Source organism: Heliangelus exortis, chromosome 5 (genome assembly GCF_036169615.1).
Source record: "Heliangelus exortis chromosome 5, bHelExo1.hap1, whole genome shotgun sequence".
In the NCBI taxonomy this organism is placed as follows: domain Eukaryota; kingdom Metazoa; phylum Chordata; class Aves; order Apodiformes; family Trochilidae; genus Heliangelus; species Heliangelus exortis.
The window spans coordinates 18,536,760-18,560,027 of NC_092426.1; the positions used below are offsets into that span (position 1 = coordinate 18,536,760).

The 23,268-nt window shown below is 37.7% G+C and overlaps 1 protein-coding gene across 2 annotated transcripts in view; it reads right to left on the reverse strand.

Annotated features, from left to right (window-relative positions):
- Window positions 1–5,040: 5,040 nt before the first annotated feature.
- Window positions 5,041–23,268, reverse strand: part of FLRT2 (fibronectin leucine rich transmembrane protein 2) — a 62,412-nt gene continuing 44,184 nt past the window's right edge. For both annotated transcript variants that reach the window (XM_071745833.1, XM_071745832.1), the window contains exon 2: window positions 5,041–13,372. In XM_071745833.1, coding sequence (XP_071601934.1) covers window positions 10,957–12,945 — 1,989 coding nt within the window. In that variant the 5' untranslated portion in view covers window positions 12,946–13,372 and the 3' untranslated portion in view covers window positions 5,041–10,956. The remainder of the gene's footprint in view (window positions 13,373–23,268) is intronic.

The following is a 23,268-nucleotide window of genomic DNA, read 5'->3' on the forward strand; positions in this document are numbered from 1 at the left end:
CTATGTTTTAAATTTCCTAAGCCAAGCAGAAAATGATGTGACCCCAATAGAAAGACACTTTAAAAAAGGTGCAAAGTATATAGCAACGGAAGGCATATGTTAAAAATTGGGATCTTAATATGTGTTTGTGGGAAAGGCCATTTTCTTTAATAACTTGGGGGTGAGGGTATGCTTGTGTTTCCACAGATTCTGGACCTTGTTGGGTCCCAGTAAGATACGTAAGGCCATCCTCAAAGGAAAAGGACTGACATTCTCTCTGACCATCCATGCAGCTGCTGACTTTTTTGCTTATGGACATGGTTCTTATGGATTGTGTTGTTGAGCCTAAAAATTTGAAGTTGAAAAGGGATGGAAACTTTTTTGCAAAATTGTTAAGGAAAATTATTATTTGGAGATGTTTCATTCTGTTGATTTTTTTTTTTTTTTTTTGGCTTTATTTTGACTTTAGTTTGTATTAACTTGTGCAATTAAGTTTGCTAGAACAAGAAAGGGGGAGATGTGGGAGGTGGCAAAGTTAATGTGGATGATTAGAAAGGAATGAGTTGATGCAGTTACCTTGTTTACCAGAGACATGGTGGAAAAGTACTGGCAAACAGGGAAAAAGCACCAGGACCTTGGTGAGAAGAACCTGGGAAGGTCTTGTGGGCAGATCCTGGGAAATGGCTAAGAGTAAAGAGGACCCTCAGCTGAATAAAGCTTGTCTTAGCAAGGGTTACTTGTAAGTCCGTGAGTTCAACGCCACATTATATATTAACAGATATTATTATATAGTTAATATATTAATAATGTTTTATATTCCTTAGTATGTTTTCTCCTATAATAGTCTGGGTCCTAGTCTCTAAACTAGGTTGAAGAGTATGCAAAGGGACTGTATTACAGCATTTTTAACACATACTCTCTGTCCTAGCCTGTAGCTCAGTAATACAGCTTTTCCATTTCTAGCAATATACCACTGAATTTGTACCAAGTTTACGAGGCCTCAGGACTATGGATTTTGAGGCTGATTTTTTTTCTGATCTTGTCTTGATCTACCTGGAATTTCACTTTGACTGGTTTAGCTGTAACAGTATTTTTCTCTCATAACCAGATGACACTAATTAATTGTTTTATTATGGCTTGCTTTATTATCATATAAGCAAAGTTTTATCTATAGTTGTAAGTAGTTGTTCCATATAAAATAAGATATTTGTGTGTCTAAAGTAATGAAGCTATGTGGAGAAATACAGGCCTGGTATGACAGTAGTGGCCTTGAGAACAGGATGAGCACAGACTGAAGTACAGAGGAATACAGGGATGGGATGATAGATCAGGCTGACACCAAAGAGGCTGTGGCTGTAAACTACTCATCAAAGATTAGTTGAAGAAATGCAGACATGGCCAGAATGGGCTTTAGGGATGTCACAAGTGCACCACATGTAGTAAATTTGGATGCAATGTGGGCTTGCAGATCAATGAAGAAAAAGCAAGGTGGGTAGTACAATGCCAGAAAAAGGACTAGCAGCTAGGAAATGTGTGATACAGCTCTAACTGTATTGTTATTGAGGGGTCTTAGTGGTTTTTGGGGTTTTTTTGGTACAGTAGGATCCTTGTTTTATGGTTCTTATTTTCTTCCTTTTCTGTTACAGTTGGACGTTGGCTAACTCTCTAATTAGACTGTTTTCAGTTACACTAATGATACTAAGATGCCTCTAGGTGAATCTGCTGTTCTTCATCAAAGGTCATATAGCTGCATATGGTGAAATAATAAAAATGCTTAGATTTTACACAGTGCTTATGCCAAGAAGGTCAGTAAAGGATGTATCATTTGTCCCACTAAAAGCAAGAATCAGTAGGCATGCAGACTCAGAATCATAAGCATTTTTTTGTGTCAGATTTTCTCTTTTATGTGCACTAGATGACACTGAGGCTTGTAACTTTATATGTGGCTCTACAGAAGTAACCATGCCTAACCTACATGTCCTCTAAAGAGATTATTCTAATCTGAAAGTGGATTTAATATGTTTTTTGCTAAAGATACGCTTCAGGATTCAGTCCAGAACTTGCCAAAGCTGTTGGAACAATTGTCTCTGAAAAAGCTCGTAATGTGATCCACACATCATTCCAGTCCTGTTAAAGCCCCATGTAATCAACATTTTGCGAGTATCTTTTTAATAAAGAGATGCATTCAAGTACTCTTAAAGGATGTGGGTCTCCATTAAAATATGAATGCAAATAATTAAATAATATATAAAAGCTGGAGCCTTTAGCATTGACTCTGAATTCCCAGTAAGTTCCAAAAGCTCTAGCTTTTGTTTGTTTAAGTCATGATCCTAACATTTTTTAAAAGAATGCAGGGTATTTAGTGAATACAAACTAGAGCATATGGGACTAAAGTCACAAATCAAGTCTAAGTCCCATATATACCATCCATTGCCCCAAATGCTCAAACACACTACTGGTCATTCAGCAGGGATCCATTTGTGTGTCCTATTGAATGTTGGGAGGCACATGGCAGGCAGTAAGACACCAAGAAGAGGTGACAGACATGGTGAAGGTCCATCAAACTCATTTACTTCTCCCTCTTCAGTCTCTGCTGGGGGCTGTGTTAGCTGGGCAGGTGGAACACCACTGGTAAACTCCAGTTGGGTCACCATCAGAGGACTGAAAGGGTCTATACTATTTTGCCTCTCCCCTCTAGCCCAGCTACCCTGAAAAAACCTTCACATGGAAAAATACGACATATTCTCCACATGATCTGCTCCAGACAAAGTCATCAAGCAGGAAGAAAAAAAGAAAAAAACTTGTGAGCAAATCCAAGAATTATGAAAGCCCTGTCAGGGCCAGAAGCAGCTGATACCCAAAAGGACTGGTATTTCCTTAAAAGACCCTTCTGAAGTGGATTGTTTGAAGTTTTCAAGTAATCATGAGAAATATCCTGGGAATAAAATTGTGATGGCCAAAATGCTCATTAAAAAATACAACTATATTTTACAGCAAGCAGTAAATTCTAACATAAGAAAATGAATGCTGCTTCAGGCATCTAATACTCAACAGAGGAGTGCTGATAGTCTTCTACTTGTTTTATTTGCTATGGTTATTCCACCCTCATTATTCATCAGCTGTCAAAAGCTAAATCCAAATGAGTACATGTCACCTTTTAGAATCAATGCAATGAAGGCATTCATCTGACAGTGCATTTCTCCACAATTTCAAATTAATATTAGCATTTGAAACAGATAAATCTTGTCTGCTGATCAAACTGTTCGCTGGATTATTTGGGCTTGCAGAAATTTATCTTTTAAAACAAGGCAGAAAAATGTTTGCTGTGATATTTAGTTTTGGGGTTTTTGTTGGGTTTTTTTTTTTTTTTCAGCTGATAGAATTTCCAAACTCACTGCAACAGAGACTGCTATTCTTGGGGAAAAAAATAAAAACAAATTTGAGTGATAAAGTAATAAATAGATGGCAAATGTATGTAATAAATATTTTTGTAGGCGGCAGGTGCACGCCCCGCCTGGGCCAGCTGGGACTGGTCAAGATGCGCATGCCCGATTGAGGCAGGGTGTGGTTCCTACAAGTCCCGAGCCAGGCGGATCGAACTTAGTTCTCTGATACCAATCCGAACCAGCACTAGCTCGACTGACTCTGTTCACGAACCGAGCTCGCGCCCGCAGCGAGATTCCTTTCACGCAACATATTTTTTTCTCAACTCAGGCAAAAAACTATCAATTGCCTATTATTTCAGGCACTTAGAATAAGCAGCAACCATAACTAAATTCCACGAATAAAAATATTTCTCAGAATGACCAATCATGCTGGAGAACATTGATGCGGCATAGAAAAGTGTACAGGGAATTTAAAATTATATCACAAATTTACATGTATAGAGCAAATGCATGTGTCCTTTTTCGTGTCCAGAAAAGGTCAATGAAGAAGAGTATCTCTATATTCTGACCATCAGTATTACTCTATTTCATCTGCACAGAACAAAGCTGCCTTCATCACAAAGAAGCAGTTTCAAAGTATGAGAACTACAGCATTCCATATTTAGACACATTGTTCCAAACCTCATCACAGATAATTTTATTTATCTGTGTCATCACCTGCTCAAAGTCAACTAGTATGGAAGTAATTGATTTTACTCAAGAGAAAAATAGTTTTAATAGAATCTGTCAATTGTGTTTTTCAAGGATGGTCATGTCCATCTTAGCACTTTGACTTGCATTCATTTTGAAGACATCTCACTTTTGCAGAGCATGTTGTAAAAATTGTAAACACAGACATGCTTTTGGGTTGGATTTTCCATAATAGTTTATACACTGTCTTCATTCTTCAAGGCATTCTACACTTAGAAAAACAGGATAGTGTAATCAGTGTAATTTCACTGCTCCCTGAGCTTTTCAAAAGAGATATACAGCCCTAGTGCTTTAATCAGTTGATGCATTTCATCTGGGGATACATACTATGACTTATTATTCAATGTGTCATACTAAATGTTTTTAATAATCCTGATCTATGAATTATTTCTATGAATATTCTGATTTATAGTTGAAATCAGTGGGGTCAGATTTTCACTGTAAGAACATGATAATTTTTTTTTTTAATGCAAATTATGGTTAAAAAATTGACCAAGTCTGTCCCTGTGTAATAGAAGGATCTTAGTGATTTTTAGTTTCAGCCTTCACTTACAGCAGTGCTTTAAGAAGAAATAAGATACTTGTTTCGTATTTTAGCGGCTGACTATAGTCTCCATGTGACATCAAAGTGTAATAATTAAAAATTTTGACTGAACAATCATAAAAAATACTCCTCTGTGCTCTTGCTTTGGGGGGCTTACTTGTACCTAACCCTCTATAGACAACCCCAGGATTTTCATCATACATGCATACGTGTGTAAGCATCTCCAGAAAACTAATCTTAGAACAAAAAAAAAAAGATTGATCTTTACTTAGATAAAACATTCTGGGCTATTAAAATATTATATGATGAAGCAGTCAGGGTTTGTCAACTATTTTTTTTTTTTTCTCTTTTTTTTTTTTTTTTTTTTTTGAGAGAGAGAGAGAGAGAACAAAATCATCAATTGAAAATGATGTCATTATTTTTGCCAGAAATAGAGAAATGATCACAAGTGTTCATAATTTAATTTACCTCTGTTGTCCACCTTCCTTTGGTCAGGCAAAAAGGTTTAGCTGTAAGGCTCTAATCTGACTCGGAGGGAACATCAAGTTAGGGAAGCATATTGGGGAGGGGACCTAGATGTGGATGCACTGCACTGCAAACAGCTTGCAGTGGTTTTAATTGGTATTCATTGTTAAGAATAGGATAATTTATAGAGGAACTCTGAGGCTCAGGACACTCAGCAGTATGACATTTCTAAGCTTTGAAATTACAAAACTTGTAACATTCAGTATTTCCAGTTCTGGCAAAGCCAAAATTATTTTTTTTTATATGTAACTAGAAGAGGGGTAGTTTTCATTTCTAAGCAGCTAAAGCATCTCTTTATATAGACTGTACATATGAACATATATGCTAGGTATAAGATACACAAAAATTTATTAAGGCCTATGTCTGAATGTTGTGCATTCTGAAAATTTCAAGAACAATTTTTAAGGTAGAATTTGAAAAAAATTACATTTCAAGGCAGTATTAAACAGACAGTAATAGGCAAGAGGCAGGTTTAAGACTGTTAAGGATGAATGTTGAATGCGTGTGTCAAATGACTATGCATATAATAGGCCATAGCTTCCACATAGATATTTATATGTATATCTGTAGATGTGTAGTTGCTTGAGTGTACCTACTAACTGCAAAGATGGGAATACAACCTGTTCTTGCTTTACAGTGCTTTCTTATATGCATATCAGAATGTGATAATATTATGAAGATCAAATCTGAGAAATGGAAGGAAAAAATGGTTTAACACTTAGAAAGAAGAATAAAATATTTGTCTTTCAGAACCAGAAGAAAGGGTGCACGTGCAGTAGAACATTTGAAAATAAATCCAGGAATGAAAATACAGAAGTTGGATGTTTCTGGTTTTCTGTTTTCCCTTTGAGATATTCACAACACCTTTTAATTAACTTGCTCATATAAATACAGTAGGATGGTTGTATTTTTTAAATAACTCTTTACTGAATATGTCAACAAGATAATATATAGTGTATAGTGAGGTTTTGAAGTTAACAATGCGTGCAACATGGCAGATTGCAGAAAACAGGTAATGCAGATTTCAAACCATCTATTTTTCCATGTTAAAGATAGAAAGTATACCAAACACAGAACAGAATCAAGTGTGCATGTCTCATTTAAAACCAATTTTATGAGAGATCATCTTCAGATGTTTGGGACCCAGTGATCATAACAATTTGTTTAGTAGCTTATCTGTTTCCGAGAGGATCAGAATTCAGCTCTCATGAAGCACATTTCCACAAAGCCCCAGTATAATAAAAGCTTGCCACACCTCTTTTGTACTAGTTTTTCAGATAGACTACTAGCCATTGTCCTTTTAAAGAGCAAGACATTCTATGCTGTACAGAAGTTTAATGCCAAATGCTTCAATATAACCTATTGTATCACCTGGGATACAAAGTGCCCTGTTCAGTAGAGTTCAGGGAAGGAGTGATCATCAGCTTCCTAGAATTGCCTCTTTGTTTAGAAAAGAGCATCAGGAAGGATTTCATGAGGCTCAGAGCCAGTTTTTGTTTTGGCACTCATTTCTGTTTTGGTTTTCCACTGAGCTGGAAAGGTAAGTCACGACTAAAACCATTTTTCTTGTGTTCTAAAGAAAAAAAACTTTAATATCTCCATGTTATAATTTAAGGTGAAGAAGTACTATAAATGGAGAATTCAATGGGAATTAACCACTTCACTGTCAAAAGCTGAGACTGAACTTCCACTTTAATGCAATTAATAAAGTGCCTTATGTTGACCCTCAAAACCATAAAAACAATTCAATATGTATAAAGTTCTTTTGTTTGATAAATTAAAATGGATACATTTTTCAAGGGAAAAATTTTCTCACATGAAAAGAAAAAGTATTTAGAGAAAAATATAGCTGAACTGCTCCTGTAGCAAATAGCATAAGCTACTTAATTTTTCTGTTTTCTGTTACATTCATCGTAGTATTTTATTGGCTCACAAGGAAAACTGCTAACATCTCTTCAGTCCAAAGGAACCCAACCCCTATATATTCTTATGAAGAAATTAAACACTAATGTCTCCAATTAGAAACTGTTAACAGCAAGTCTATGCATTCATCAGGTGTTTGTTTCTGCAAGCAAGCTACATGCAAGGAGAACTTGTTACACTGAGTCTGTGAAAATCAGGACCTGCTTGTAAATAAATAAGTATTCACAAGGAACCCAAGCACTGGACACAGCAGTGTTGTGACACTGCTTTAACATAATTTCACTGAAACTCTTACTTTATTCCACTCACCAATCTTTTCTGTACATTTATGTCAGCTATGGGCAGTATACAATGGAAGGGGGGTGAGATTTTGTCTGTAAACCACACATTTACCTCAAGAACCAATGAACCTGTTCAAATCAGGAACTGGAACTTAACATGTTTAATGAGTTGTATGTGCACATATTTGGGACTTATGCTCTAGAGTCTTTGTTAAGTGTCTGTGGTCAGATATTTGCACTAAGGGAGGATGACCCCAGCTTTAGGAAGCCCAAGGAATAAGCTACTAATCTTAAACTTTACACTGCCAGAAGGTCATTTTCCATTTTTCATTTTTAATACTGGCTTTTCTCCAAATATTTTACTGAGTGTAAATTGCCCATTGTGTACTTGTCTAGATGTGACCTGAAATGAAGCCTAAGCGTTTGTGCAGCTGACACTTTGAAACATCCCAACCTCTCTTATAGGTTGAAGTATATTAACCCTTTTGCAGCTAGATAGCAATTGGAATTGTGAGAAACATTTATCAAATGAAGCATATGACTTTTCTGTTGATTGGAACTGTGAATTTGTTTAGATAATACTCCCAGCTCTACCCACAAATTTTGATATAAATGGCTCGCTACTTTTTTCAGAAGTATTTTTATAGAAAAGAAACTGTCGGTATCCCATCCAATATATATATTTTTCTTTGTACTAAAAGGAAGCATAAAATATGCTGTCTTTAATATATATAATTTTGATTTTTTTATCCAGGCAAGCATGTAATAGTCTACAAATAGACAAATATACATTTCATCATCTGAGGTCAAAATGAACACTTTGTGAATGCCTTCTGTTTTCACCCTATTAGGACAGTAACCACATTTGTTGTCATCGGTTTGGGCTTGTGGATCATTCACCTGCAGCAAGGCTGAACTCCCTGAATAAAGTGATTTGCTAGAAATAAGAGACCTAGATCATCTTGAAACTATGGTATCCTGAGGCCTAGAACAGATGATGTTCATCAAGGAGTACAAAGATTCCTCCAGCATCAGTTACTGAAGTACAAAATTCTAATAAGCATGTACTTTCAAAGGATGCATTTTCAAATCAAACATACAGCTAGTTATTTCAGAGAAATTAAATACTACATCCACATCCAGTGGGAATCTCTGGCTCTACTTAATGTCAAACAAACACCAGCATGCAGTGGAAGAGTGGTGAAGCACAACTAGTTGCTGCTTGTCTTATGGGCTTTGGCAGCTAAAACATACTAAACAAACAAAACAAAGTATCAACCTTCTCATCATAATCTTCAGTAAATAATTCACAGAAAAAGCGACTTTGCATAGACATCTCTACCTAGAATTACACCACTTGAAATCATATGGCAGCCTTTTATTCAGCAAAATTTCAGTGACTTTACTATTACAGTAGCCACACAGGTTGCCTAAAATACCTGTTATAGCTGGAGAAAATAGCAAATATACAGAATATAGAGTGGAATTTCAAAATGTGATTATAAAGGGTGTTGGGGGAAGGATGCTGTTCCTTACACAATGATTGTACTTTGCCATCAATATAATTGGATTCACTTTGCCATAGCCAAAAATGATCATGTGATTTGAATTTGAGGAACTGCACAGTCATTGACTGCTGAATTTCAAGAATGGTTTGAGTGAAACATGCAAAGGAATGGATTGAGACCCTCTCTCCTAACATAAGCAGTCTCATCAAGTGAAAAGTCTAAACATTCCACAGTGAAACTGCTTTAGTCTTTACTTCTGATCCACTTCTAACAACTTCTCCTTGTCCCTAGGCGGTCACTTTAAGAAGTTCTCTCTTTTGTTCCCTATTGCCTCAGATAAGCTTTGTGTCTGCCTCTTCTCTTTCCTCTGAATTTTTCCTTGTCTCCAAGCTCAAGAGAAAGTGAGCCACTTCAAAAAACAAACGAACTGAAAGAAAGGAAGAGTTAGATTCCACCACTGAGTTGGAAAGAAATCCAGAACTCTTGGCAGCCACACAGTTAATGGCGTGGCTGAGACATTAGAATTTTGAGAGCAGCAGCATCATGGTTTTAATACAAGTGTGATGCTTCATGCATGTAAAGCTCAAGGCCTCAGAAGCTATACCAGATAAAGAATTCAAGGGAGTAAAAAAACCTAATTCTAAGCCCATTTATTGCTAATAAAGCACAAATCATTGTGGAAAACTTCCAAAAGCTAAAGATAGAAGAGGAGTTATTCCAAGGGACAATGTGTACTTGTTTTCTCAAAATTCCTTAGCTAATCAAATGCTTAGTTGATGTCCATCTCCCTTTGCTAGAATAGGGAAAAAAAAACCCAACCAAAACCAAACCAAACCAAAAAAACCCCCACAACAAGAAAGATACCCAAACCAACCAGAATTTAGACATGATTTTCCCTGCTGAACATATTTCAGTTCATAATAGGCCTGGAAGCATTTCCAATAAATAAATTTTTAGGTATTTTTATCTGTTTTCTCTGTCTTTTTTTTCCTGCTTCTGCATACTCCATGTAACTCAGACCTCTAAATGAAAGAGAGTTTTAACCATAAAACTTAGTAGTAACTTTTCCATTGGCATCATATTTTGCATCATGTTTTCAGCATATTACACTTTGAGATTCCAAATATTGCAAACATGAATATTGCAGAGCTGGGAGCACTCAGAATTTCCCTCCTTCAGGCTATACCTGAACATGCTGTGTCAACAAATGCTGCTCAATTAAAGTGAGGTCCAACCCAATGACAGGTATCTGTTACATACTGATAACTTCATCTCCCACTGAGAAGGGTCAGAGAATGCCTAAAGCTTCTTAAACATAATGAAAAGTTGAAACGGTTTCTATCAGAAAAGTATATAGTATTGGGGAACATTTTCAGAACAGCTTTTTCAAATAGGAATCAAGGTCACTTTGAGTTTGACACTGAGCTCTGTCTACCTTTCCTATTCCAAGTATATTGGGAGGAAACTAATCAAACAAGAAAATAGCCTTTTGGTAGCACTCAGAACTCCAGCTTTTAGTTGGAGGTAGGAACTGCAGAACTGACAAAAGAGAATGGATGCATTTCCAGTTGTTTGAAGCTCAACAGCAGCTGTCATGTTCAAGTCAGAAGAGCTTTATCCCTTTTACCTGAATTGCTTTTGTCTGTTCCTAGTGACCCTGCTTTAATATGCACTTATTTTCCTGTACTACAGGACATCTAGAAACTCAACATCCCTCAGACAGCTTCGACAGCAAAGTGGTTAATGTTTGAAGAATGAGTCATTCTTTCCTTTGCCATGACATTGGGTTCTTATTGTACAACCCTGTACAGTACTTAGCAATATTTTTTAAAGATTTAAAAAGCAAAGAGTTATAAAACCATTTGCAATTAACTTGAAATAGAAAAGATAGCACTTTTTTTAAATCCCATTATATAGTACACCGTATAAATTACAGAGTATTCAAATGCATAAATGCATCTGGGTAACATTTATCAAATGTAATTTTTTCATTGCTGTTGGGAGGTTACTTTTTCCAGAGTTCTTCTCTTTGTCCTAGACACCCCCGTCTCCTCTCACTATCACGTATGACAGTGCTCCAGGTCTGAGACGTTGCTGTTGCAGTATCGCATGTTGTTGGGGATGTGACAGTCTGTGTAGTTAATGCCCCCATTTGGGGTATAAATGGGCTGCAGTCTGAAATCTCCTTTAAGGAGCTGATCATTATTTAAGGAGACAATCTGGAAGCTGGTTTCCGTCATCTCCAGGATGGAGTTATCCTTCTTGGTTCCTGCCTCGCAGTAGTCATCTTTCCGACGTCCCCTGTTATATTTCCACTTCTGGGAGGTGTAACGCCCCTTTTTGTGCATGTGCCAGCAAAACACGCTCAGCAGGACCACGAGGACAAATATTACTGCACCCCCGATCAACCCTGCCAGCAGAAATGGGGAGCCCAGGTTCTGAGAAGTCGTCTGCTCATGGCTGGAGGGGATGTTGCTGCCATTGCTCAAAAAGGAAGCCTTGGTTGTGGCTTCTGAACAGATGGTGTCTTCTCCAGTTCGATAATTGTTATAAGTATCCAGGGGAACCAAACAAATCCTGTAGGTGGATTTTGGCTCCAGATTTACTAAGCTTAAGTGTTGCTTCTCACCACTAACTATTCGTTCCTGAACAATTCCTCCTACTAGACTATGGCCCATTTTAACCCACGTGAGTTTATATGCCATCACGGTAAAGAGAGACATCCAGTTAACTTGGATGCAAGTGTCATTCACAAAATGGATGGAGAGTTGAATTCGTTCAGATATAGGAGGTGTCATCCTTTCTCTGTCCTCCCTGTCAGGCACAGTAGGGAGTGTGGCTATGGTGGGATTGAGAGGATTGTATTTGCTACTTGGGGAAGGAACTGATGAGGTGGGAACCAATGTAGTTGGCATGGCTGTTGCTGGGACTGGGGTGATGATAAGTGGCGGGCCAGGGGTGGTGGTGGGACATGACAACATATTCATATTGAGCTCCCTGACTGCCATACCTCGGACCTGCTCTGGTCCCTGGCACATAAAACCCCGTACATTGATGGAAGCTGGAATAAATTTGAGCCATTCAGTGACCCACTTAATACTGCAGTCACACAACCAGGGATTATTTCTTACAGTGAGCTGCCTCAGGCTGTGGAGGTTATCAAACACCCCCTTTACCAACAACCGAAGTTGATTGTTGGAAATATCAAGACGTTCCAACTTGTGGAGGTTTGAAAAGGCTGTGAGTGGTATATGGGTTATCTGGTTGTCCTGCAAGTAGAGCCTTAGCAGATGGGTACCTGGAAGATCAGGAGGAGGATGGGTCAGTGAATTCCGCACTATAGAGAATTCCTTGAGCTTGGAGAGGTGGCTGAAGGTGCCTTCAGCTATGCCTTTATTAGTAAGGAGATTACCATCCAGAATCAGACGCTCCAGACTTGTAAGATTCTGAAAAGCCAGTTCTGAAATGACAGCAATTCTGTTTTCATCTACTCGCAGTTCTTGTAAGTCCACCGGAAGGCCGACTGGTACGCTGCTTAAGTGATTCTTGGACAAGAACAGAAGCTTGAGGCTGATAGCCTCCCGGAATGCCCCATCCTCAACACCAACAGTGGAAATGGAGTTATCATCGAGGTGCAACTCTTCCAGTTTCAAAAGCTGAGCAAGGGCAGCCCGAGAAATTGTCTGGATGTTGTTTTCCTGCAGGTGGAGAACCCTGACGTTCTTGGGCAGGTTCATAGGGAATTCATCTAATTGGTTGCCATACAGGTAGACTGTGTGCACAGACTGGACGTTGTGCAACTCTGCAGGAAACCCAGCATTATTAATTTGGTTATTATGGAGGTAGAGGACGGTTACACCCTCCGGTATCCCAAGAGGCACTGAGGTCAAGCTTCGCTCATTACAGTAGACAAAGTTTCGGTCACAGCGGCACACTTTCGGGCAGGCTGAAGTTTTGGAGACCTGCATGTAGAGCCCCAGGGAAAAGATAAGCCATGATTTCATGAGAACAGCCCAATCTGTGGGCCACATTCTAGTCCGCAAACCCATTTCTAATTTCAAGAAATAAAGTACCAAAGTGTTAAAGAACTGATAACAATAATAAAGCACAGGTAGTAAAATCTCAGGTCATTAAAATTGGCTTCTATTTATGTCCAGTGTTCAGGCCAGAGTTAAAGTCCTGGAGGCTAAGTACAAAATAATCCTTTTATAATTGGCCTACCTCCTACTTTTGATAAGAAAGACACAGTCTTATTAGCCAGGGTTACAAAGTTTGTTGCCTTCCTCCATGTCTGCTGAAAAAAACAACAGCCGTGTCTTTCCAGGTGAGCAACGGGTTAACTTAAAGCTACCAGAAGTTGTCCATGTATGAGTTGCTTGGAAGGATATTTCCTTTCACTGCAGTCTGTTGGTGTTACACTCAGCTCTCTGAAGTCAACAAAGCCCTCATATCAGCTATCTGCTGTTCATGGCCTTCCTGTAACAGAAAAGAGAAAAGAAAAGGCTGAATAGCATATGTTTAATAGGGAAGACCAAGCCCATTGGAAGACTATTTTAAGGCTGTGATCTTTATGGGTTTCTGGAAAAAAAAAGGCATTAATATTAAACACTGCTTAATATTACTGTTAAATAGTCTTGAAATAGATTTCATGCAAAGTCATTGCAGTGACAGAAGGACCTTCAGTGATTTCAGTGAAAGCTACATCTATGACTTGTGGTTGCATATTGTAACAGTCTTTGTACTCTTACGGGCTTTTTCAAATCCTAAACCAAAACCATTTTACATACATAAAACTAAAACATTTAACTGGAGGTTTTTTGCTCAGTTTTAGGGGTTTTTTTTCTTCCTTTGCAGGACCACTAACTTCAATGAATACTATTCACCAGTACATGACAGAATATGTTCTGGACTGCATTACTTAATCATGTTGTATGCTTTTTCATTTCCTAACAGACTCTAGAAAGTTCTGCTTCTATTTCACCAATGCCATTATGTAAATACTTCAGCTTAATGCACACTTCCAGATTATAGCACCTCACTACAGTGAATTAGTTACTTATGAGAAGAGTCTTATAAACAAGTGTGGTAATCCACAAATATCAGAGATCCTGCTGTAAGGCACATATTTACTGCAACTATCATCTTAATATTGCTTCTGATGTGAACTGTGCTGTCAGTAGACTTCAGAATTAGCTTAGCACTAAATGAAAAAGGCTCACATCTGCTAACTTACTGTCTTAGGGTATCAGCTGAAATTACAATAGTTTTGCAGAAGAGTTCTTCCTTTAAAACCAAAAGGTTTCATTCTGCTTCAAAGTTGTCTATGCATGACTAAATAAACAACTGTTATCTTTAGTACAGATGAGTTTTTAAAGGAAATTTTCAGCTTCTAAGTGCACTTTTTAACACTTACCTTCCCAGCTATGCTTTGAGATATATAACCAAACAATTAAACTCTATAAAGAATGCAATTAAAAATCCTGTACTGTATGATGTTATCTTGTCTTCTTATGTGCTGTTTCCAATAACTGAAAAAAATCTGCACTTTACATATTTGAACCTAATGAAGGATAACCTTGACAAGTATCAGGCATGTATAGATCTCAGTGTCTTGAACTGCAGTTACATAAGAACAGTATACTACAGATTTTGTTGACTCAAATCAAAACTCATTGTCTCGGATTCCAGAAAAACAGAATTTCAGTGGACAGAAATCATGTTTGAAAATATTTTTTTTCTTTTATTTAGAAGTTTAAGTATTATGCAAGTAATTCAGAAAGAAATCAGGAGTTCACAGAAGCTTGTTCTTCTATTGCAGTGGTACAGTTTATAACATGTTCTGAATGCTGCTTTTGGACCACATGGAGTGACAGTACACGACATCCTTTTTAGCAGTGAAACTGTTACAACCCTTCAATCTTGCACTTTTACATTACTATTTTTATTTGGAGAATCATGAGGTACTAGCCTCATGGCTAGAATGGCTAAAGAGATAAAGTGAGACCCTGAAAAATCCTGTAGATTGTGAATTCAAATGGTAAATATACCTATACTGTAGTGAAGTTGTCCTTTTCTAGAAATAGTAAGATTAGCTACCCCATCGTCCACAGTTTTCTCTCTCACAGGCATATTTCAGTCAAGAGTGGTTTCTTTTGAATTATGTAAGATGACGCGATACTGCAGAGAATCTCTAACAGGATTACATTCTAATATAAGCCTAAGTGTGACAGTTTATCTGCCTTTAATATGGCCTGGCTCCCATCTAGGTCATACAGCTCTGATCCATCATGACACCATCTTTATAAAATAAGAAAGAATGTGCAGAGCCTCCTATGAGATGCTTGGGACCACATAGAGTAATAGTGGTTCTTTCACTCCCTTGCCACTATCAGAGAGACTGTACCTTCTAACAGTGCCAATACCCTGCCCTAAGCTCTTGTTTGATTCTAAGTCAGATTGCTGATTAGGTTTTATTCGACTCCTGGGTATGACAGAAAACCCAGCTGAGGATCAGCAGCCACAGGCAGCTGCAGCTCCTGATTTGCTGGGAATTTCCTAGGGAGGGAATGTCATATTAAAAGTGATGTGTGCACTCACCTTATTCTAGGACTCTTCCCAGAGTACCTTTCACCTAGGCAAATGTGACATCTGAATAAAAGATTTCAGTAGCAATTCTAGCAAACCAGGTCAAACGTACAGCACTTCTCATCAGGTACTGCAAGTGAAAGAGCTTTGACTGGACAGTCACTTAAGCATAACAGCACTTTGAAAGCTGGCACTCTGGAGTTTATCTCCTTTGTACTGTTATATAGACTTTGCCCTTAGAAATCTGTTAAAGCTTTCCTACTGTTTTCTCCCCTTCTGATGGTGAGAAAGGGAGTTCCCATATTAATGCCAATATCCTAACCTCAGCTATCAGTCCTTAGTAAACTGATACTATGAAACTCAGTACAGAAAATATGCATTGGTATATACTGTTGATTGTATTAAGGAAGAGCACATGGACAAATCTAAACATGCATTTATGACTTCAGGGTTGACTGTGGAGTGACAGAGGGAAGGAATGAGGAGGACAGAAGAGAACTGAGTATGTTTAAATATATTATTTAAAAAAAGCTTAACCTCAGTAATCTTTTGCAACTGTCTAATGATAATTCATAGTAACGGTCATGGCTGCACTATTGTTCAGCAAATCTCAAGGCCCTAATGCAGAAGTGAATTGTGTCCCTGTGTCAGAAGTCTCTACCCCAAACACATTAAAAAGTCTGAAGAGCTGAACAACCTGCTTGATTTAAAGAAGAAACTCCATGAAGGAAAAACATCCTCAGCAAATTCCAGAAGGCTGAAAAAGCTGAAACTGTTTGTTCTTCAGCAATCTGCCAAAACTGAAGGCGGGTAGAGTAACTGAGCTTTCTCCCTATCCCTGCCATGTTGGCGTCCTACAGCAAGCTCTCTGTTTTATTACACAAACTGAACTGAGTCTCTCTGTGAGTGAACCGATGATTTGTACAAGCAGAATTTTGGAAGTGGAGGAATTAAGGGCACTCAATGTCCTTAGTTTTCATGATTGTAAATCTCAGCAATCAACTCATAAACTACAGATGGCAGTGACTGCTTATTGCGAAGCCAGGAAGTTCTAAAAATCAATTCAGGAAAAGAGGATGAGAGTAATTGAAACTATTGTGGTTAACTTAAAATTAAACACATCAACAAGCAAATACCTCAATAACAGCACATCTGCTGATCATAACTTTGGTCATTTTTATTTGTACTTCTTTACCCTGTTTGAGGTAAGGAAATTTGATTTTCTACTATTTCTCACTATATCCTTCTTGGACCACAAGTCTTCAAGTGTCTAGGACATTTCCTGTCTTATTGCAGTCAGGCTATTAAATCCAATTAGGATTTAAGGAATGATACAATAAAGTTGAGAAAAGGACACTGAAATAGATGAGAACTCATGTGCAAGTTTTAGGTGGCCATGTCTGAAAATTTGGATTAGTGGTCTGAATTCATGACATCAAAGGAAATGTTCCCTTTTTTTTTTTTTTAAGAGGAGCTCCTGATCAACATTTTTATCTCAGTATCTTTTTTCAAACCTGCCTTATCTAAATTATGTTTTGGCATGACTAATGCTAGCTGGAGAAGAACCATTATGGCTTTGTGTACGAGATAAAAAATTAAAATTTGCTTTTGTTCAACACTGGAACTGAACAGCTGCTTTCAGGTATTTTGATTAAAGGTATTTAAAGGCTGAAACACGTGGCTGCAAGTTGGGAAGGTACAGGTTTTATTAGCTTCCCCTTCACTGGTCAGAAGCATCCATACAAATTCAAGCTTTAGTCACCTTGCCATGCATACCCATGGAATAATTTGTATTCAAGAAACATGTTTCCATAATTAATATATTACTGGAAATGTTACTCAATCATAAATTTGTGGTACGGAGGAAAAAATCCAACAGCCTACTAACAGCCTGCTTATGGAAAACTTTCCTACCTCACTGCCCAATATTGCCTCAGTGGCTGTGTCTCTTGTGTCTAGAGATGCCCCCAGGGCAATCCTCTCACCTTTCTTGATGCAACTCTTCAAACACACAGTCCCAGGTGTAGCTGTCAAGGTCCCTGTAACTGCCTGAGAACATATTAATGCTTAGGGGAAATAACAGAGAATCAAGGGAGGAGCTAGCATATGGAGCACAGCCTGGATATCAATACTTACAGCCCTTTATTATAAGCACAGGAGTTCTGTTGTGCTCCTAAAGGTACATTGTCTGTCTTCAGTAATTTTCCCGTATTTCATAGTAAGGCTATTATCTTTTTTTTTTTTTGGAAATAAAATTAACAAGGCTTGACTATTCTTTCCTTCAAGGAATCCTGAAAAAAATACAAAATATACCCTAGAGATCCATTTTTTTTTTCTCTGATATTGTAGCTACTCAGCACTACTTTCCCTAGCAGTTCATCCTTTTACCTGCACACGAGTGCTATGCAACACAAATGAAAAGGCAAGCAAACCAAAACCAAGTGGTCATATCTACTCTTTTCATTGCTAGCAGTCAGTGATTCTCATTTAGCACAAAACCATTTGGCATGGATTTTCTTGGCTTTACTGCAGACCAAGGTCATAATCAAGTCATAATCTTACTGTACATAATTATAATATAAAGTAAGTGCAAAGCTATTAAGCCTGGAATTGCATGGCAACCAGAAAACAGATCTAATTTCATTCCTCTGAAACCTAGTACAGAGTTTCTGGTGCTTAAGAAAATTCCCCTCTATTTCTATCATCTAATAACATAAATAATTATGGAATAATAGTTGACAAATCCCTTACTTCCACATAAGCAGAGTTTGAATCTACGCATGAATGAACATCCTGCTTTTTTTTTAAACTGATTAGAAACCTAAGATGATGGTTTATGTTTCTCTATGACTTACTTGAGTTTCAACTTTTTGTTGAAAATTTAACATGAGACTAAAATCCCTGCATAAAAGGCACAGAGAAAATTACCCAAAGATACCAAAATGCTTCTACATGGAGCACTTTCGTGTATTTGCATAACTAAGCTTCATAGTTATGGGTGTGTTATGCAAGAGGAGGTAAGAAGGAAGAAAATGAGGTAAAGAGGAAGAGGAGAAACCATCCCTGGTGCCTCCTCCTAAAGTGAACACAGATGTCAGGATAATGATCAGTAGCTAGTACTGGAAGGAACATTGAAGTGTCTCTGTACACTGTTACAGGCACAATCAAGTCTATATGGACAGATTTTACCAGAGAGCCCTTACTGCATTTGCAATACTGTTAGAAAAAGACACAGCAAATGTACACAAGTGAGCTCTTCCCTGATGTACTCTGTTCTGATCAAGACATTTCTGGTTTGGACTCTCAGTTTGCACTTATAATTATTCTCAAAAGCTCAGATCAGGCAGCCAGCTGAAAATGAGTGAAATGGACTGGGATCTGCCTTTGTGGAGGCAGGGGATAGAGGCATGTCTTGCAACAACACGTGTGAAGACATCATTCACCATTCTTGTCCTCCTTGCTCTTCTCTAACCTTCTGCCCTCTAAGACTTTTATTTCTTTCCAGACACGTTCCTGCAAATTATTAAGCAGACACATTTTCCAGAAGGCTTCAGGAAATCTTTTTGTGAAAGGTATGATATTATAGTCAACAAAAGCTTTGGTTTTGAAATTTGGATCATGTAAAGGTTCTTGTTAGTCAAAAGGGATCTAACAGAGCCCAATTCCTGACCGCCAGGAGGGGGAGCTAAGACAGCAGGAAATCTCTCTCCTGAATAAACAAATACATGAATAGATGTGGGACTGTTTTTCTTACCACTTTGTCTGTCCTCACACACAAGCACACACTTCTTCCTCACAGATGCCTGAGATTGCCAGTGATTCCTTGCTTGTTTGCCAGCATCTCTATTATTTGCCTGACACTGCTTGAGCAGTATAGCACCTTGTTTCTGGAAAAAATATTTCTATATTCTAATAATGATCCTTGTTTCCATATTGAATTTTATGTGCTGCACCGTTCAAGATTTTTTTTTTTACTTGCTGGTTGCTACAAAGTATATTTATTGCATATGTATGAGAAGGTATGCAAGAGGGAGAGGGAGAGGGAAAATAGCAATGGAAAAGAAGAAAGCAGTTTGTGAGGGATACAGCTCAGTTACAGCTGTTTTATATATAGTTTATCTTTTTCTCCTGAGTAGTATGAATCAGTGGTAGATCAAAAGAGAGAATAAACTACAAGACATAATCACTAGAGTGACCACTGTACTCCAGGAAGCAGGGCTGACGTAACTACAGGAGCTAATGCTTCAGGTAGAGATGTGAATTCAAAGCTGTCATTCATCCTGTTGGACACTGTGATGTGCCGCATGTCCTACTCAGCTTCTCAGACTTGTCTATAAGTGGGTGTTGAAGGGCAAAAATTCAGCTGTGGAAAATACAGCCTGCCTGTATTTATCGAATCATAGAATGCTTTGGGTTGGAAGGGACCTTTAAGATCATTTAGTTCCAACCCCCTGCCATGGGCAGGGACATCTCCCACTAGATATAATTTAACAGTTGTTTATGTATTTATGACAGAAGGAACTTATTATAAAAGCATGCTGTTGCATAACTTCATCAGCACTGTATCTGTGATATATCTCTGATAACTATTTAACTTATAAGCTCAGAAATATGTTTTTCCAGTCTGAAACAAAAAAAATCATTCCTGCTCATGCATACAGATGCCCCATAGGTCAATATAATTTTTGTCATAGTAAATATATATCAGGGAATATGATTGGTTTTAGCAATAGAAAACAGAAATGAAAGACTATAGAGCATCTAATGGAAAGCACCAAAGAAATAGCACATATCCTACTGCAGGCTACATTAGTGCATACTGTTGTGCTATCCATCCAAATTTATCTTTTGGTTCGTCATATCACCCGGTCCAACCCAAATGCCTGTTTGCACCAATTAATCCTGAACGGACCTTTGCTATTGATCATTTCAGCTTCTGGCAGAACTGGAAGGAGAGTTTCAGAAATGGAAAATGGCCACTAAGGGCTTCCTGCCTGCAGAGACCTGAATTCTGATGGAGGACTTGTCAAAACCATTTCAGCTAATTGCAGCTGTCAGAGTAAAAAGGTAATGAGGACACACATGGCAAATTAAAAAGCAAAATCTTTAATTACCTGTTTACAGCCAGGTAGGATTCTCTCACAGAAATCAAGGGAGAAGTATATGTGCAGAACTCCAGTATTTTAACTCATGTGAGATTCTGAGTTGTGTAGGACTCAAGGCAGTCCAAAGTCAGTGATAGTGCAAGCATCTCTGTATAAGGAAATATCCCTGCTTTCATTAGAAAATTGCTGATTGTTGAAAATTTACTCCAGATGGTGACCATCATGGTATTTTCTCTCCAGCAGGCAAAAAGGAACAGACGATCACCTCCAGGACTCATATTAAATGAAGTATTGCACCTACTAGCAAAAGGCTATTGGTGTCTTTATTAACCTTCCCCCAAGGCCTGGTCTAATTTTACACCAGTCTAACGCTGCACAATTCAAAACTTAGCAAATGTGTCAAAAAGTGAGAATGACCTACTTACTCACAATGGTGGTGAATTAAGTCCCTAGTCCTTCATCCCCAAAGAAGTGATTTCTTCTGAGGGGAAATAGTTTTGATGGATCTCATCTAGGACTCCAGAAACTCAGCAATTTATTGTGTGATAATTTGACACTGGAGCAAGAAAGTTGGAAGTGGCAGATGAAAAGAATCTTACATAAGGAGTTATCTGCAACATTTCAACAAAATGCATTTTAATTAAAATATATGATTTCTTTAAAATATATTATTTCATTGAAATCAAGATGTTTCATGGAGATTTGCCAGTTTTATGTTTTCAATAGGAAATGTGCCTGAGGTTCAATGCTTTCTGATCATTTATGACCAGAGGCAGAGATAGAAAAAAGGATAGAGGAGGAATAAGAAATTGACCTTTTTATCCAAATGGTAAGATTTGACACAATTTCCTTTTCATTAAAGCATTCGTAAAACAGTGCTTACATTCCACATTTTAAAACCATGAAAGTTGTGGTGGATATATCTTCCTCTGGACAGCTGAGCTTAACAGTTTATAAAGAAAAGAAAGATATTCTTTCCTTGCTTTCTTGACACTTTTCCAGAGGGCTTACAGCTTTCTGTGACAAAAACTGAACACATGTGTTTGAGAACAACCTAATAATACTAAACTAATTTAAAATAATTCCCCTTTCAGAACAGAAATGTTCTGTACTGTGTTTAGTATAATGCATTTTGTACTAAGAAAAAAGGAAGGCAACCTGCTGTTTCTTTGCAAGCAAATTGGTCCCTACCTATAAATTATTGTACCCTGTGAAGCAGTTTGTTTTTATCTAGAGATATGTGGGCAGCCTGGTAAAACGCCTGTGGATAAATTGAAAAAGCTGCTTTTAGTGACCTAAGTGAATAAACATTGCTTCTGTGGAGACAACATCTTGACAAATTTTAAATGTGTTGCATGGTGCTACATCATTGATGAGATACTGCATGGTGTCACATTACCTTGTGGGGTATCATGCATTTGGGGTCTTAGGCAAATTAAGTGTGGGCTGCTGTGTTCTTCCCTGTTTGTAGCATGTGGCCCAGGGAGAAAATGTAGCACTAGCTGCCCCTGAACCTCTTAGGCATCTTGATATAAATAAATCTGAAAGTATATGATCATCTTTCCAACAAAGCCAGATGGAGATCTCCCTTTCCCCTTTTAATATTACTTAGCATGCTGCTCCTTTACAGTACTAAGGACTATTCCACAAACACTGCTAAGGAGCTATCAAGAAAGATTAATAAAGTTGCTTGCACCCTGACTGTTTCAGAGAACCTGTCGTATAGAGAGCAGTCACTTACGGGACCACTGAACAAGATGTTCCTCAGCAAGAAAACACATTTTGCTCATATGCCACAGCCTTTGCAACAGGCAAACAAACACAAGACTATAAAACAAATTTTTTAAATTGTTGTCATCAATTGTTAACAGAAAAGGGTAAAGAAATTAAAATTATGGATGAAGAAAGTACACCTAAGCTTCTAAAATGCCTTTGCAGCTAAATAGCTGATTTATTTACCAGCTATACAATATCTCATCATCATTAGTGCCTGACAATGGTCTGGGGATCTGGATTTGATATCTTTTCCCAGTGATCCAATTACACTTTTCTGTATGCACAAGTGGAGAAAGTGCAATATTCATACTACTCCAGGAATGACACTGGAGCACTTAATACAGGAAACACCTTGTGCTTCCATGTATCACCGTATTACTACTACTACGAATAATAATAATAGTAAGTTATTTTACAGCAAAATAAAAACTAAAGATATAAGGGTAACTATTTTATAGCAGTACAAATATATCCAGCATGGGGTGGCATTCTTTCAAAATCCACCATTCATCTGGACAGCAGTAAAATCAGTGCTATCCTTTGAGTACTGACAGAAAAGGAACAGCAGAGGCAGTAGGGGAGAATAATTTACCAAGGACATGGACCATTTTTTTATTATTTCATTTATTTTGTTTTGCTATTTATTTTTTGCTCACTTTCATTCAAAATTCCAGTATCCCTGTATGATAACTGCTTTCAGTGAGAAGGTCTTATTGTCTCTTTTCAGTATTTGTGGCCAAGCATATATTCTAAAAATGTACACATCTGAGGAAAAATAAGGATTGAGGAAAACAATAGGTTGTGGGATTAAAGGTATTTAAAGGTATTTTTGTGTGTGTGTGTGTGTAGTGGGGATGTGAATCCTCAGGTCCAGATTCTAAAAGAGAGCAAACTTTTTTGGCCCTT